This window comes from Mesoplodon densirostris, chromosome 4, assembly GCF_025265405.1.
Source record: "Mesoplodon densirostris isolate mMesDen1 chromosome 4, mMesDen1 primary haplotype, whole genome shotgun sequence".
Classification (NCBI taxonomy): domain Eukaryota; kingdom Metazoa; phylum Chordata; class Mammalia; order Artiodactyla; family Ziphiidae; genus Mesoplodon; species Mesoplodon densirostris.
The window spans coordinates 169,033,886-169,052,271 of NC_082664.1; the positions used below are offsets into that span (position 1 = coordinate 169,033,886).

Consider the following 18,386-nt stretch of genomic DNA (forward strand, 5'->3'; position numbering starts at 1 on the left):
CTCTCCAAGCCAGAGCAACCATGACAAAGAAAGGTAGGTGTAAGTTTCATTCAAACACTCAGCTATACATACATAAAATGTTTTGGATATTTAGATACACAAGCAGAAAACTCAATATCTTTCCTTGTGTGTTGTATATTAAAATCCTTAGCCTTTCATTTATGTACTCAATGGATGACTGAATTTTCGAAAGTATGTCATATCCCTCTATTTGTATTTCATAGACAGTCTTTGCATTGTTTTACAATAACTGGAGAGTTGGGGAGTCCATGAAATAATTTGTGTAACTACCTTGTTGAGTCCATGGCATAAATATCCTGGCAGATCAGTTAATCTGCATACCGTGAAGTACTTTGTTAAAACAGAGACAGTTGGTTATTGTTCTGTCAGTGAACCAGAGGCAACGCTATTAGATTTCCTTTCTCTTTCAAGCAGAAATACCTTTGGCAGTTCAGATCATAGAAATGTAATTCAAAACCCAAAGATGGAAAAGCTAACATAATCCCCTCAATGTCATTTTTGCGTTATCTGAATCCCATCTTGTTCCCAGGGCACTTCTTGTATCTGGAGGCTACTCCGGTGGGCCTTCGGGGCGAAGAAGCACACCTCAGGAGTGGTCTGTGGCAAGAAGCCAGCGCTGCCTGCACCATGAGCTTCTGGTATTTTATATCCACAAAAGCCACAGGATCCATTCAGGTCCTCATTAAGGTAGGATCTTCTCCTGCAATGCCTCTGAGCTTAGTGAAGTTTCCTAGAGACAGCACATGGCCAAAAGAAGATTATCACAACTCTGCTTACCTGGCCCTGGGAAGCCTCCTCCCATCAGAGGGAGCTGCTACTTGTGGTTCAGATACTCTGTGGAGTTTAGTAAACTGGGCATGGGAACCAGCTTTGAGCCCAGCGTTGTACCCTGTGGTTGTGACTGAATCCCAGAGACTCCTTTTAGGGTAACAATTAGTCTAAGACACACAAGTTTAGGTATTTCTTTCCCAGTCCTTCTCAGTAAAAGAAACTAGATTATTTGTACATCTGAAAGCACAGCAGCTATCCATTTTAACTCATATATAAGCAATCATTAAGGGAGTTAATATTAGACATTCTGGTTCTAAGCACACACTGTGCAAAGGACAGAACCGATCAGGAGAATGATGAAGGTATGATTACATTGAACTGCTTATTAACTATGACACAGTAATGCATTTTCTTACTGTGGGTTAATTAGATGTTTCTGTCAGGGCTTTAATTTCGTTTAACAGAGTGACAGTGTTCAGGGACCAAAATACCAAAGTATACATTAATATTAATGAGATGTGGTTCATATACCTTTACTCTTTGGCAAGTTACAAGAGCAGCAAAAAGGAGATAAGTGTGTGTGTGAATGTGTATGTGTGTGTGTGTGCACATGTGTGTTCATTTCAAGAATCTCGTTAGAATTCCAAGAAAGCTTACTCTAAAACCATGCTCTAGAGGCCATTATTGTTTTATCACACTTGGGCTTCGGTGAAGTGCCCTGACACTGATAGAAAATGCCTGACCAGAATACCAAAGGCCTCATATATCTGAATAGCTAATGCTGCATAGTTCATGTTTTATCTAAAACCTGAGTTAACTTTATATTTTAGGATTCTTCTATAATAATGCAGAAAAGCCTGCCTAATAAAATACATGCAGCAATACCACAGTGATTTATTATTATATTTAAATATGAAAACTTACCGAAATGTATGTAAGGCTTCAAGTTCTTGTAAGAGTATTTTGCCAGTACTCTATTGAATGTGATACTGGATTATATGGTCTATACTGCTCAATAACAAAAATTCAACTGAGTAAATTTAAAGATCAAATTGCTTTATTGAACGATTCATGAATTGGACATCATCCCATGTAGCAAATAAATAGAAAGGAGCCCTGCCAAGCTGTGGAAAAGGAGAGGTTTTTAAAGGCAGAAAGGAGGCAGAAAAAGGAAATTACTAGCAAAAAATGCATTGCTTCAGGGAAAGTTGCCCTTCTGAGGAGGATGGAAAGGTTCTGTTGAGCAGATTACTTTCCTAGTGCTGACTGGTTATGATTACAGTCCTGAAGGAACTTGAAACTTCAGTTAGGTTAAGTGTTAAGTGTTAGTTTCCTGTCATGGGGCTTAGCACAAGTGACTCCATTTGAGCCTCTTTTCTCTTTTTTCAACAGTACCATGTGAAGGACTTGGTACACTGGATTTTGCTTTTATTATTTGTTTCACTCATATTTACATTTCTCCTCTCTTATAGTAATAAATTTTATATTACTATAAAATGTAAAATTAAACTATTTTGAGATATAAGTCTTCCTATCAAGTCACGTTGAGCTCCCATGTTTCCTCCAATTGATTCCTATGGACATTTTTTTTTTTTTTTTTTTTTTTTTTTTTTGCTGTACGCGGGCCTCTCACTGCTGTGGCCTCTCCCGTTGCGGAGCACAGGCTCCGGACACACAGGCTCCGCGGCCATGGCTCACGGGCCCAGCCGCTCCGCGGCATGTGGGATCTTCCGGGATCGGGGCACGAACCCGTGTCCCCTGCATCGGCAGGCGGACTCTCAACCACTGCGCCACCAGGGAAGCCCTCCTATGGACATTTAACAGCATCTTTAGAGACCCGTTTTCCTACTGTATTAAAAATATATATATATATATATATATATATATATATGCCTATTATTATTCAGTGACATTTATTACAAAGGAGAGAAACTTTTCATAATATACATTGATTTTATATTCATGAATTTTAGGTCAATTGTTTCATTTTTGGTAATTAACAATACATATTTCTGATCATCATTGCAAAGTACTTCTTAGGCTTCTCTCTGTGTGGAGACATGCTGGATTTTTACCTTGCTCATTAGTTGGAAATTGTCCTAGCCAGATGGCAAACACAGTAGGGTCAGGGATGCTACCTTTTCTTTCTTTCTTTATTCCTCATCTTTTAAAATGTTCCCAATCTATACATATGTTGCCCCTGGCCCAGTTTCCTCTGCCTTTCCTCAGGAATGCCTCCTTCTGTGTTCCCCTCTTCCCTCCATACCAAGTCTAACACAATCTGGTAGATTCAGTCTTTCACAAAACATTCCTTGACCGCTTTTGCCCACCATGATTATTCCTTTTTTTCTGAGTGTGCCTCACAACTCCAGAAATTCTTCCTGCTCACTGGCTGTTCATTTATATTTATTCTATTTCAATAGATACATTATAAAATATTTAAGGCAAAGCCTTGAGGCTTTAGTCCTTATGTCTCTCAGCTCTTCACAGAAGGGACTGCTGGATGAAGGGATTGAAAGAGGGGAGTAGTTCCCTCCCAGAGCCCAGTGCTGGGCTCAGGACACCCCTTGTTTGAGATAATCCTTGTGCAGGAATGGCTGTTATGCATTACATGCACTACATTAAAGTCTAATCTGGAGAATCTGAAATCTAGGTCTGAAATATATACATGCAATCAGATGCAAAAGGCATGTAACCACTGACCAATAATTTAATGACAATCTAGTTTTAAAGGGTAGTATCGATTACAGATCACAACCAGAATAATACATACTGAGAGTTACATTTACCAACACACACTATTTCATGTAATTCCTAGCACAACCCTCTGAGGTAAATAAAGTGAGCCCCATTTTACTAAAGAGGGTCCCATAGAAATAACTAACCATCCTATAGCCACATAGCCAGTCAGTGACAGATGGGAGTTTGAATCCAGGTATGTTTACATCCCAAACTTATGTGTTCACCGCTCACCCTTATCCCCAGTGTTCCTCACTGATTATACTGAGTTTTCTACTCTTCATAATGAAATAGGGACTCTGTTTTACTGAGATCTATATTCATTGCACGGGATCATTTTTTAAGAGGAAAAATGAATAATAATTCTTATAATGGATATGTGTGATTCTTAAACTATCCTGTTATAAAGGAGTGAATTCAGGGAAACCCCAGCAAGGCAAAGCTACTGCTTTAGGAAACACTCAGTAAAGAGCAGTACTATTTTACATATTGTCTATATTATATTTTCCCTCTATATTTCTTGCTTTCAGTCACGTGAAGACTTTTCACTAAAGAGATGTAATTAAATCAAATGTAATCTTTGCATCTTAAAGTGATTGGTGAATTCTGACAAGGTGGAAAGAGCATATTATTGAGAAATTAACCTTAATTTTTTTCTTTCCTTGAAGTTTGCTTTAGTTATAAATGTAAAGCACACACAATAAAATGAAGTAGTTACAGTTTTTCAAGAGAAATTACTTTTTAAAATACAATAGTTTGCTTTTTTTTTTTTTAATGAGAAAAAAGAGTCTACCAGGTAGAAGGATTATTAGCTATCCCTCACTGCTTGGGCCAAGCCACTTTGTAAGTGGGATTTAGTCCATGGGAATTGCTTGTTATCCCTGCCATTCCACTGTGTTCATTTAATGGGTGAGTCAGTCAAAACTCAGATGGGCTAAGTAGGAAGTCCAAGGTTATAAGTAAGTGGATGAGCTAGGACTTGAACTCAGGTATTATAAAAATTAAGATTAGAATGTTACACAATCTGATTTCTGTCTATGAGAGAAGATTGAAAGTTGATAATCTAAATTAAAATACATGGGTCATATCTTTTTCTGAATGTAGTAATAATCCATTCTTAAAATAGTATGTTTGTTCTTGATAACATCCATCACTTTTACCTACCATTTAACTCATTTACATTCAGTATTAAATTTTGCATTAACTTTAAATGTATTACTTTTCAAACCATCTAAGATTTAAAACAAAATATGAAACAAATGTTCAGGAGTAGAGTAAGAGTTCCACAACATAAAAATTAACTTGTTTTTACAATTATATTTAATTTTACAGATTTTTCTGGTCACTTGTTTTCTGATGGGGTTAATTAATTATGAGTAATATGTCAATTTTAATATGCTAAAAAGAATTTTGGGGGAATTTTAAAATTTACTTGTGTTTGATAAATTGTTTTCATAGGTAAAATGTCTATCTAGTCTCATCACGAAACAAAAGACCTTTGCATCTTTTCAACTAGCCATGTGAATAAAATGCAGGAACACCTGCTACCTGAAGGACATTACTGTGTTTTAGAAATACTCCATCTTTGATAAACTGTTGATATTTTAATCAAGATGACTTGCATGCTGTAGGGAATTTGAATCTATTTGACTGAAGGCATTCAGGACTATCCATTATGCCATCATGATAGAAAACATAATATATACATTCAGGAATGTAGTTCAGGAGAGCCCTCCTGATTATAGCAACCTAGCTATGATGCAAGAACGTAATTAAATTAGCTTATTGCTTTATCTTGCTTAGTGATTCAGAGAATTTTAGAGCTGGTGGGGTCCTTCAAAATATGTTTAAACTCTTCATTTTGCAGATGAAGGAATTAAGATTATGAGGTTGTATTTCTTGTCCCAGCTCATACGGTATTTTAAGAAAAAAGTTAAGATATAAATCCAATTTTTCTAACTTCTTATTCAGAGCTCTTACATACTTCCTGGAAATTCAATATGGAAATACAGATTTTGTTTAATAGGCAGTGGAAAATGTCAGATCAACAAAGGAAAAGCCAGATTCCTTTGCCTACTTAGAAGCCTGGAAGTTCTGCTTCTGTTTTACCCTCAACCTAGCAAACAATGAGCATCAGTTGGGTTTAAGAGTCAACTGAAAAAAGTGGGCATTCTTCATCCATCCTAACCCACCACTACCCTGTCCCTGTCACACACACTCACCACAGTCCTAACGTGAGAAGGTTTACAACTAATTGCTAATACTAACGTGCCTAAGAGTATGTCAGACAGATTTTTATATTTAGGCATCTTTTGATCTCTTCAGCCTACTGAATATCTGATGCTATTTTAGTCACATTGTTGGGATTTTATTCATTATTTCAGAGTAAAGGATGTAGAGAATATGGGTAGAGAGGATACATGGAAGCTGGATAGAGAAAATCGATTTTTCAAAGACTGTCACGTGCATTGGGGGCTGTAAATCCATTAAACTGAACTTTAGTACCAGAACTTTATTTGCTTTTCTGGAATTGTTTCAGCACATTAACAATTCAATCTGCGTAGATTGGGGGCTACTATATTAGTGACCTTGACCAAATCAAGGGAGAAAAGATCTTTGCATTTCAAGCTATAGCCTTGCAAGAGATCAACACACCCAGAGTTTTATTAATTAGTTGCCACAAGATCACAATGCCATGATTTATGTAAAATAAATGTTCCTTAGAGAACATGGCAATATTTATTCCAGGTTTATTTTTGACTAAGTGAGATTTTTCTAAACTTCTCACTTCTCACTTCTTCCTTTACCTCCTGGTGCTGCCCACTAGGACTCACAGGCAGCCAGTGGAGTCCCTTCTATTAAGATTTCTATTAAGATGCTAACAATTTAGTTAAATTGATCCCAGAGTTTTACTTTTCAAGAGACTCATATGGTCAGCTCTAAAGATTGTTCTCACTACTATTACTGCTGTTTCACTTCCCTTTCTATTCCCACTACTGCTACTGCTCTTGTGACAAGCCTCTAGTTATTGACTGATTTCTTTTTATTAATTGAAGTATAGTTGATTTACAGTGTTATATAAGTTTCAGGTGTACAACAGAGTGATTCAATATTTTTATAGGTTATACTCCATTAAAAGCTATTATAAAATATTGGTTATTTTCACTATGCTGTACATTTCATCCATGTATCTCATTTATTTTATGCCTGGTACTCTTTACCTCTTAATCCCTTCTTCTATCTTGCCCCTCTCCCCACCCCTCTCCCCACTGGTAACCACCAGTTTGTTCTCTGTATCTATGAGTCTGTTTCTGTTTTGTTATATTCATTCGTTTTATTTTTCATGTTCCACATATAAGTGAAAACATACAGTATTTGTCTTTCTCTAACTTATTTCACGTAGCATAATATTCTCTAGGTCCGTCCACGTTGTTGCAAATGGCAAAATTTCATTTGTTTATTAATGGCTGAGTAATATTCCTTTATATATATATGTATGTATATGTGTATATACATACATATATATATATATATATACATACACCACATCTTCTTTATCCATTCATCTGTCAATTGACACTTAGGTTACTTCCATATCGTGGCCAATTTCTTTTTTCTATACAATGTGCTAAGTCTTTTTTTACACATAGTAATTCACTTAATCTTCAGAGTAAATCTGTAAGGTAGATATTTTGTCCTAATTTAACAGACCATGAAATTGAGACCCAGGTCACATAAATATTAAGTGGTATCATCAGGATTAAAGCCAATTCTAACTCCAAAATCCATGTTCTAAACCACTGCACTCAACTTCTGCTGTTAGATTTTAAAACATTCTCATACTCAAGAGGCAAATATATTACCGTTCATCAAAGTTTTCCAGTGGCTCTGAGATCATACAAATTAGAGATCCATCTCTGCATATTAATAAATCCATAGGCCTGTCCCCACACATGTTAGAGAGGGGAGGGGATTACTTTGTGTTTAGCAGCTTCTGTAGTTTTGTTTGTTTTTTAACAGCTTGTCAACATCTAGTAATAATAACCGTATCTATCTAAATCACTCTACCTCATATCTAAATAATTCAAAGTTTTCAAAATCATGTTTAATAGTTACATTTTAATGTTGGTGAGCAAAGAATGAATTAGAAGCAATGTAATTTGATTTTTATAAGAACAAAACTAGCTAGATGAAAGCTCTTAATTTTTATTCAAACATGAAATCATTAAAAGTGTTGCAAACATCTATTCTTTCAGAATCTTCCCCCCCCACCTCTCTCTCTTTCTCTCTGTTTTCTAGTATGATCAAACTTGATAACTATTTTTCCCTCTTTGAAAACTGAGACCTCTAAATTAAAAGCAGAAATCTTCAAGATCAGGAGCTCTTAATCAATAGTCTGTGTATGTGTTCGTGTGTGTTACAGACTTCTTTGGCAGTCTGATGAACTTCTGAATTACTTCTCAGCATACTGTTATAAATGCATAAAATACTAGAATTACAAAGAAACAAGTTAAATTAATACTAATTATTAAAATATTTTTTAAAATCCAAAATTGCGACTTAGTAAACTTGTGTTAAATGACAAAATCTAGCAGAGGATGAAATAACTGCTACTATTTCAAAGGGTGATAAGCATAAGTGATATTTTTGAGATAATCATGGCACTTTAAAGTGATATTAAAATATTTGTTATTATTATTGGTGAGAAAGTCACAGGTACTATTAATGCTTATGATTTGTTGCCTGTATTCACAATTGAAGAAAATACCAAATTTTAGTTGAAGTTAGTAAAAATAAAGATGTATTTCCCTCATCCATGTTCCAATCCTCTTGAAAACCAATATTCTGTATATAAGGGGTCTTGAGAATTTTTTATTTTGTAAGGGTATCTACCTTATATGTTCAGTGTTTACATTTATAATCAACATACCTTATCTGACTAGGAACTTTCTGCATGGAAAAGCAACTCCAGTTCCCAATAATTGAAACATAAAGGCATTGAAACATAAACATAAAATGAAGATAACATTCAATCTGAACCAAGTTCAGAGCAGGGTAGTTTTAAATGGGCTTTGGTGCTGCCATAGCAAAGAGCTGTTTCAGCCGCTCCTTATCAGGCTCACAGCCAGGTAGAGTCAGCAACTTCTAAACTGACTGCTGATGGATTAAAATATTGCGAGATTTGTCACCCAGATTCAGGAGTGTCTTTTCAAATGTCGTAAGTAGTCATGCTATTGACTTTCTGTGTAATATAAGATCTGGGAGAAGAAAGGGAAGAAAAACAATATTGTAACTTACCTCATTTTTAAATTTAACTTTAATTTTTTAATTAATTTTAAGGTGTAATTGGCCAGTAGCTCCACTTGCTTACTCCTTATCTGCCGACAGAAACTTCATAGGTGCGATTGTTGTATATGGACTGCCCTATGTAGGAATCCCGAGGGCAGGTTAATTTCCTTTCAACTTTTGCTTACTTCCCGATAATATTTGCATCTTAACTGTTTGAAACCAATTTACCATGGCAAAACATTCCTTTTCATTTTATTTCATTTGGGGGAGTGAGGGCAGTGCCTGAAAAATTAAAATAGTCTTCAGCACATGATAGTAACTCTTGCTGGAACTCATAAGTTTTCATCAATTAATTTTTAATGCCTGCTCAGTTAATTTTCTTTGGAGTTTGCAACACACGCTTCTACTAAAATTGGTTAGAATTGCTTATCTCTGGGCTGACTGCTGTAACTGAATCACATGCCTGACTCAGAGGCTGCTACAAGGTTGGTGATATGTTTTACCAATTATAGATCACAGAATTGGAGTAGAGAAAAACCCTATGATTCACCCTTGTATGTATTATCAAAATGAACATGAAAATCCTAATAATGTTGGCAATCTTATCTCTATAAGAGATGAATAGGTAGCACATTCCTATCTGTAATCTCTGGTGAATTTTAGTTACAACAAATGTTTAAAACCTATTTTTAACAATGAAGAAATATTTAATTTACTTTTTCCAGATTGGTGCATCTCTCCACAACTTTTAAAGAAGTCAGGAATATTTTCTAATGATCTGTAAATTGTGTCAGCAAAGCAGTGTAGCAAACTCAGCTGTGATCCTACCTCTGTGGATCCCATTATGCGAGAGATGTAAATAAAGGAAAGCTGGGCAGTTTGGATGTACTGTGTACTAACTTAGACTGTTTTCTGCTAACTAACAATATTCCTAGTTTAGGACTACAACTTTTCTTTGCAAGCTCAATCCCAACTCTTTTCACCCCTTGCTTCCATTCATGCATTCAAATCAATCTACCGTGAACTTCTACTGAATATACATGCCTTGCGATCATGGAGCTTGTGAGTTTAGAGTGGACTTAACTGTTGGCAAAAAGCAGCAGTGTGGTACTCAGTCTATTAGAAACAGTTGGAGCTCTCCCACCAAAACTGAATGTTCTTTGATATTTAATTACCCTCTTTTGAAGTTGTCCTCTTTCTGAGAAGATGACTTATGACTTGCTGTGCCATATTCCTGGAACAGGAAGCTCTCTGAGGTCCACAGGGTGGATCCTAGTTGAGTGGCATGTGTTCCCATACCACTGAGTCTATGTCCCATGACTCCACCACACTGCATCTTGACTGTCTACGTGTAGAGCTCTATTGTCTGATGGCTAGGGAGCTTTCATGGTACAGAGACTGTATCTGCCTTGTTTCCTGTCTTATTTGTAGTGTGTAGCATAGGGCCTTGTGTATAACATATAATAGGTGTTTGAAATGAATGAGTGAACGTACAGAATTTCCATATATAATTAAATGCCAACTATAGAGAACAAACCATCCAATATTCTAGGAATTCAAAAGCTATTAAAATATTTGTGGAATGAAAGTGTTTAGAGGAAATAAGAGAAATTTGAACTGGATCTTGAAAGGTAAGAAAAATTTGGATAAATAGAGGAAAGAAGGGAGAATATTTCAAATGAAAGAATGCATAAAGGTAGAGAAGTCTAAGATGTAATCAGTGGATCCTGAATTTACCAATTATCAGGTAGTGATTAAAGATATAATATTAATGATAATAATAAAGTAAGCATTTATTTGACCCTTTAAAGTTTACAGCATACATTTGTTTATCTGGTACTATGAATTTATTTTTGTTGTTTAATACAGTATTGCTTACTTTTGCTGTTCTTGTAATTTTCAGTCATTTCTGACTTTTTATTATCTTTAGCTTTAACTTTATAACCATGTTTATTGAGTAACTTGTAATACATTTGTTCCAAATTATATAATGTTCCAAATTATAAATGCAGATTAGCAATTTGTATAAACACTAGTCATAGTGTTAATCAAATTTAAAATAATCCCAAACTGCTTTTTGAACAGCAGAATAAAATCAATTGAAATATCAAATTCTTAAAGATTATTTTTAATGAACTTAACTTTAACTTCTGCTTGAATGAGAAAACACATTTCAGTTTAGCTGCTAGATATTCATTCAAGCGTTTTTGACGTTATTTTCTTTTCAGCAGTTGACATGATGGCTTGAATAGCTTTTGTAGATTTAAATAAAAAGTATATAAATTCTTCATTTAGTTCTTATAGCCCAAGTTATATACAAAATCACTTAGGCTTAAACATAAACAGTGTTGACAAAACAGTCAATGGCAGCCAATAGACCCACAGTGGTTACTTCTCATGATATGACTCTAAGATTGAACAATCAATCAAGAGAAGGTCCTCCAGTCAGAACCATCTATTCACCAGCATTTTGTAGCACTCATCTTGTATACACTTTATGTAATTTTCCGTGTCAATGCTGCTCATGTGATATTAAAAAACCCCAACAAGATTAATTAAATATTGAAGAATAAGATTTCTCTGGGTAACATTGAACTTTGGAAGACCACACACCATTATAATATCTAAGATTTTACTCCCCAAGAACTAATTTTTAATCCCATTAAAATATGTATGTTATACTCTCCTACATGCCTCTCTGCAAGTCCCATTTGTGGTGTTCTGGGAACACTCCTTCTCTTGTGAAGGACATCATTCTGCATCGTTTGTAAGGGCAAGCTTTCCAACTTTTAACACCATTGCTAAACTTAATTTTTCCCTTAAAATATTTCTCATCCAATAAATAGTGCCACATGTTATCCATTCACATTTATCTTCTATGCTCTTATCCATGCCTTTTCATTATCCATAACTTTTAAAAATCTGTGACTTTTTCTACATTCTTCTGGCCCTTGTCACTTTCTACCACTATTTTTTTTTTTTTTTTTTTGTGGTACGCAGGCCTCTCACTGTTGTGGCCTCTCCCGTTGCGGAGCACAGGCTCCAGACACACAGGCCCAGCAGCCATGGCTCTCGGGTTCAGCCGCTCTGTGGCATGTGGGATCCTCCCGGCCCGGGGCATGAACCCGTGTCCCCTGCATTGGCGGGCGGACTCTCAACCACTGTGCCACCATGGAAGCCCTCTACCACTATCTTGAAGGTAGGATACAAGTACAATTTGTTCCCTCCATAATAAATAGTTCGTTTTAGGCACATAAAATACTTGTTAGAATAAGTAAGACAGATTTCCAATATCTCAATGAACTTAAATATAAACAAGGAGAACAATATGTAAGTATATAATAAAAGGAATTTACAAAATGGAACATCTGGGGGAATATTTGGGGTGGGACATAAAGATGGAATTAGCTATGCAGTCTAGGCTGAGTCTTTATTCTTTATAAAACCACTACCTTTGTGGTCCTAATTTAAAACCCTGTATCATCTTGTGGTTGATGTTATTCTCTCAAGAATGGAAAAATAGAAAGATAAGCATGGACTTCACTGAATTACTGTTCTTTTTATGAATTAGACCATTTATTTATGGATTTACTTTATGGATCAAGAATTTAACATTTTATTTCCTATATCATATAGTCATATATTGAGACTTTAACATGCACGTTTCCATGACTGAGTCATTGAAGACTGTTACGGATTACAAATACAGATCAATTTTATTTTCAATTCAAGATGTGCCATTTACTACATCCTACAGATGATCATTGTACATTGCTTTGTCCTCTTTTATGCTAACCTCCTGGTGGCAAGAGAGCATACTTCTTCAGTTTTACGAGCTGAGGGATCATTACTCTGAGTGCTAGCAATTTAAGTGACATAGAGACTTGAGGTTAAAGAGAAGGGTGAAATAATATTTTCTGTGAAATTATGGATTTCTTTTCATCAGCATTCATGAGCCCTCAGGACTTTTAGCGGTCATATTTTTAATGAGTTAACTTGACTCTTTCTGACTTCACTGGGGTCATTCAGCAAATAAAATCTCACCAAAATTAGAGATGCATATGGCTTCTGAATTATGACAGAATGGTGAGAAAATTATTTAGTTTAGAGGAGGAGGACTCAATTTTGCAGGGGGGGATATTTAAATTATTTTTGAGAAAAGTTATGTTAGGATGAAAATAATAACTTTCTTAGCCTCAATAAAATTGGAGATAATTTTTCTTTGTAGTCAAAAAACATACAGAAACACACATACGGAAACACATATATATTGAAAAGCAGAAAATAATACTTCAAATGGCACTAAACAAGCTAAGTTTTTGCCAAGCAATTTTTTTCCTTTTGAAGTTTGTTTTTTTTCCTAAAGATGTCTAAACAGAAAATAAATTAAGAAAAAGAAATAGTCAAAATTAGAGGACTTTTTTTTCTTTTTCATTTTCTTTCTACATTTGAGTACAAAATATGATGGGGACATAGAGTTGAATCGGGTTTTTTTTTTGCAATTTACTTTGTTTACTTAGATGAGGAAAGACTGTGAACAGTTTTATTTTTACAGATATACAGTTAGTAGTTATTTTATAGTGCATGTATGCTTTTTTATTACTACTCTATCCACACAGCAATAAACATCATTTGCAAAAACTCATACAATATTTCAAACAGATACCTCAGTACTTGAAAAATATTTTTATACTTTATAAAATGATTAAAGGCACACTGTTGATCTGGAGCTCCAGATAATTTTTTTCCAGATAATGTATTTGTAGCTAAGATGTGGTATTTTCTAGTTCACATTAGAAGTTTCTGAGATATCCTGCTTTCTTGAAAATCTCCCATTTTTTTCCTCCAAACTTTCTAGCCCCAAACATATAGTATTTTTCTGAGTAGCTTAGATACTATTAAATTTCTAAGAAAATTTTATAAATGCAAGCATTGCTGGACAGTGACCCAGAGCCGAATAAATGGCAGTGCATGGTTTAGAATGACTGATGGATGACTATAGATTCACTTTGTTTTCCTAGGTCTCTGGGGGGAAGTGATAGCTCCACATTATATTTTTGCACACACATAATGTGTATTAACTTTTTAAAGTCAGCACTTTTGAAAAGTCCTGTTAAATTTAGAAACTTCAAAGTGAATCACTAGGTTGAGAATCATACAAGGCACAGTACTCAATTCATCTATTTGTACCTTCTCATGTATGATAATTGCTTTGAAAATACATGAAATTCTATACACAGAGAAGAGAAAGAAACTTACTAATTTTTTCCTTGTAATGGCCTATGAATATATCTATGTGAATAAAAAGTCTATGTATGAATTCATGAAAATAATTAGCATTTTATTCAGTAGGAATTTCATAATGACAACAAAAAAATCAATCTTGCAAAAGGTTAATTTCTGAGAATAGTTGAGACTGGAAATGAGGCATTGGTAGTCTTTTGCATGTATTGACATTAATTTTCTTAATATTTCTGAATTTGGTAAGAATACTTAAAACATCTTCCTTGGGACTTCCTTGGTGGTCCAGTTGTTAAGACTTCCCCTTCCAAAGCAAGAGGTGCAGGTTTGATCCCTGGTTGGGGAGCTAAGATCCCACATGCCTTGTGGCCAAAAAACCAAAACATATAAAAACAGAAGCAATACTGTAATAAATTCAATAAAGACTTTAAAACTGGTCCACATCAAAAAAAATCTTTAAAATGAAATCTTCCTTGCTATATCTGAAGAAGGAAGTAAGAACTACAAGTAGAATGTAGAAGGAGCTGCATGAACAAAATCATTAATTTTATGGAAATTTATGTTCATAAGAAGGGCCATCTTCCCTTTTCTCTCCCCTCTGAAAGGTGACCATTATCTAATATTTTTGAGATTATTTTTATATCCCCCAGTGAATTGCTTACCAGGAAGCTGCTTCTCAGCATTGTGTACTTTTACCTGAAACTCTCAACAATGTTTTCAGCCATTGATTATTCTGTTCTAGTTTCTGTCTGGGACTCTGAGACCCCTGACCTGATGCTCTGCTACAATTACCTTGCTGTTTTCACTAAACATCGAAAACCACATTCCCCTTTGATCTTATCCATTCATTCAAAACAAAACTACCAACACAAGACTTAGGTGTATGTCATAGATTTTACAGAAGGGTTGGATCTAATGAGTATTTTGGAAAGTAAGAAGGGAAACAAAATTAGTTCTCAGTCTTACTCCTTTGCTTCAGTTTTGACCTTCCTTTGAGCCTTTCAAGGAATCACATGACCTGTCCTTCCAATGCATAGAGAGATGCCAGTTTCAGATAACACCACCCCTAAACATAGCAGTTGTTCTTGACTTTGGATGCATTTTTTCTCCTTTTTGCCAGAGTGATCAAAAGACACCACAGCTTATATCAGCTCATCTCCCAAGGAGTGAGGTATTTAACTGACAGAATTTCATAGTGGGCTTCAGGATATGTCAGAAGATTACTGGACATGTAGCCAGAGAGAAAGACTTAGATTTGAATCCCAGATGTGCCACTTATTACTCATGACCTTGGGTAAATCACTTTGCATCTATGAGCCTATATATATATATATATATATATATATATATATATATATATATATATGTATGTATATGTATAAAATGATAGTCATAATATGAGGTAAAGCAGTTTTAGGGTCATCAAACCCAAATAATAATAGGTGAGAATGGGCTTTGGAAACTATAAAGCATTTAACAAGTTTTAGGTCATTTTTTTCTATTAATTCCTAATGAAAAGTGAGCTTAGGAAAGGGAGAAAAAGTAAAATTTAGAATATATATTTTTGTTCTTTTGTTAAAAATAAACTGTATGAATATATGTATCATCCAAAAATGTGCTCTGTCACTTGTCTAAACGGGAGTTTTCATATTATTTCCATTTAAGTGTCCTTCTCTTGGATGCCAGAATTCATTACCTGTGTTTATTTTCACACATTGTCTGTTTGGATACATAGAACTTTGTGCCTGTGTTCACTGATAGCTGAGCCATGATGAGATTCCATCAGGTATTAAGCTTAGAGCACAGGCTGTTATTGTTTGCTTCCCATAACGTGGCTAAGGATGTCTGTCATTTAGGAGATAATGTTTAGAAAAGCAGAATGTTGTCATGAGGTGGGTTATTCGTGACAGATACATACCTAGGTAAAACTAAGATATTCGTTTTTGTTTTTGTTTTCTTTTTTAATTTCATGTCATTGTAGTTTGAATTGATAAGCATAGGTTATTTATTTATTTATTTGTTTTTGCTGTGTTGGGTCTTCGTTTCTGTGTGAGGGCTTTCTCTAGTTGTGGCAAGCAGTGGTCACTCTTCATTGCAGCGCGTGGGCCACTCGCTATCACGGCCTCTCTTGTTGCGGAGCACAGGCTCCAGATGCGCAGGCTCAGTAGTTGTGGCTCATGGGCCTAGTTGCTCCGCAGCATGTGGGATCCTCCCAGACCAGGGCTCGAACCCGTGTCCCCTGCATTAGCAGGCAGATTCTCAACCACTGCACCACCAGGGAAGCCCCAATGTATTTGTTTTTAAAGTAAAGGAAAGGCATTGAGATATGCCAACATAGTCCATTAAAAAAACATTATTCCCCATCTCCCACATGACAAATGTTCAAATAATCACCATATCTCACAGATAGAAGTGTGTTAACATGACGTAGTGCCATAGACAACTCATTCAGTAGCTCTGTACGGAGAAAAACTCCAATGCCCACACTTTGTCATCAGAGTACTGGTTCTCCAATAAAGCACTGAATATGAGGAGGATAATCTAATGATTAATATGATTTTAGATTTTTTTTTAGTTTTCTATGTATAACCCTTGTGTCCACCTTCTTTCTCCAAATACATGTACAACTTTTCTTCCTATTTTAAATGAGGTGGGATCTCTGTTAGCTGATGAAGGATAACTCCTCCACCTCTGGTCTTGATTGTACCCCCATCCATTCTAAAACCTGGCTGGACATAAGCCTGGATTAAGTCTCAAGATTTAAGATCCAGAATCTGTACTTTAAACCAACTTACCCTATTTCCTCTATAAATAAAGAAAGAATTCCTGAGGATTGCTAAAGCATAGCCAAATGGGCAAAAGACATAAATAGGTATTCCACCTAAGAGAAGGTACAAACGGCCACTTAACATATGTAGAGATGCTCCCCCACTGTAGTACTCAGGATAATGCAAATCAAAACACAAGCAGCTATTATTTGTATGCAACTACTGAGCAAATATTTAAAAGGCAATACCAAGAGTTGCCAAGAAAGTAGAACAAGCAATGAAATGTTTTGTATATTCTCGGTAGGAGTGTAAATTGGTATAACAATTTTGGAAAATAACTGCAATAGTAAGTAAAATTGAGGTGGCATATATCCCATTATCCAGCTCTGTTTCTTGTTTGTATATTCTCTAGAGAAATAATTGCTTGTGTGTCCAAGAGTCATGAAAAAAATTCAAAGCAGAGCATTTATAAAAGCTCTAAGCTAGGACTGACCCAAACGTCAGTCAATAGAAGAATGACTGAATATGACTATTCCCATAGCACAAAAGGAAAAACAAATATCAAATTTTCACACATGCTCTTCCTTCAGCACGTTCTAGTTCCCATCTTTGCTCTTTCACTTCAGTTTTGACCCTCCTTTGAGCCTTTTCAAGGAATCACACATATTCTATCCTCCTAATGCATATATAGACTCCATTAAATAACGTGTGGTATGTTCAAACAATGAAAATCATACATTAGTGAAATACATTAACAAACAAAATAAACAATTTAATTAGATAATGGGCAAAAGACATGAGGAGACATTTCACTAAAGAGACTATAATAGATGACAAAAAAATTATGAAAGGGTTTTCAACATTATTAGCTATTAGGGAAATACAAGTTAAATCCACAATGAAATATCACTACACACCTATCAGAATGGTTAAAATAAAAATAAATAAATAAATAAATAAATGTCAACACCAAAGGCTAAGAAGGATGTAGAGATACTGGGTCACTCATATATTTCTGAGGAGCCTACAAAATGGTACAGCCACTCTGGAAAACAGTTTGGCAGTTTCTTAAACAAATCTAAAAAAATAAACATGCAACTACCATATGATCTAGTCATTAAACTCCCAGGTGTTCCTTCCTGAGAAAGGAAGACTTATGTTCACACAAAAACATGTACACAAATGTTTATAGCAGCATTATTTGTCATAGCCCAAAACTAGAAATAACCCATATGTCCTTCAGTGGGTGAGTGGATAAATGAACTATGGTATATCCATGGATACTGACTCAGTGATAAAAGAACATATTATTGATATATGAAAGAACCTGGATCTATCTCCAGAGAATTATACTGAGTGAAAGAAGATAATCCCCAAAGTTTGTAGACCGTATGATTCCATTTATATAACATTTTTGAAATGATGAATTTATTAAAAAATGAACAGATTCTTACTTGCTAAGAGTTAGGGAGGGGATGGAGGTGGGAGAGAAGTGGGTGCAGCTACAAGAGGACAGTGAGGGATAGGAGTGATCCTTGTGGTGACAGAATGTTGTGT

The 18,386-nt window shown here is 35.2% G+C and overlaps 1 protein-coding gene across 1 annotated transcript in view; it reads left to right on the forward strand.

Annotated features, from left to right (window-relative positions):
* Window positions 1–18,386, forward strand: part of MALRD1 (MAM and LDL receptor class A domain containing 1) — a 625,167-nt gene that overhangs the window by 349,611 nt on the left and 257,170 nt on the right. Inside the window, exon 29 of the mRNA XM_060096153.1 lies at window positions 551–708. Within this exon, the coding sequence (XP_059952136.1) occupies window positions 551–708 (158 nt within the window). The remainder of the gene's footprint in view (window positions 1–550; window positions 709–18,386) is intronic.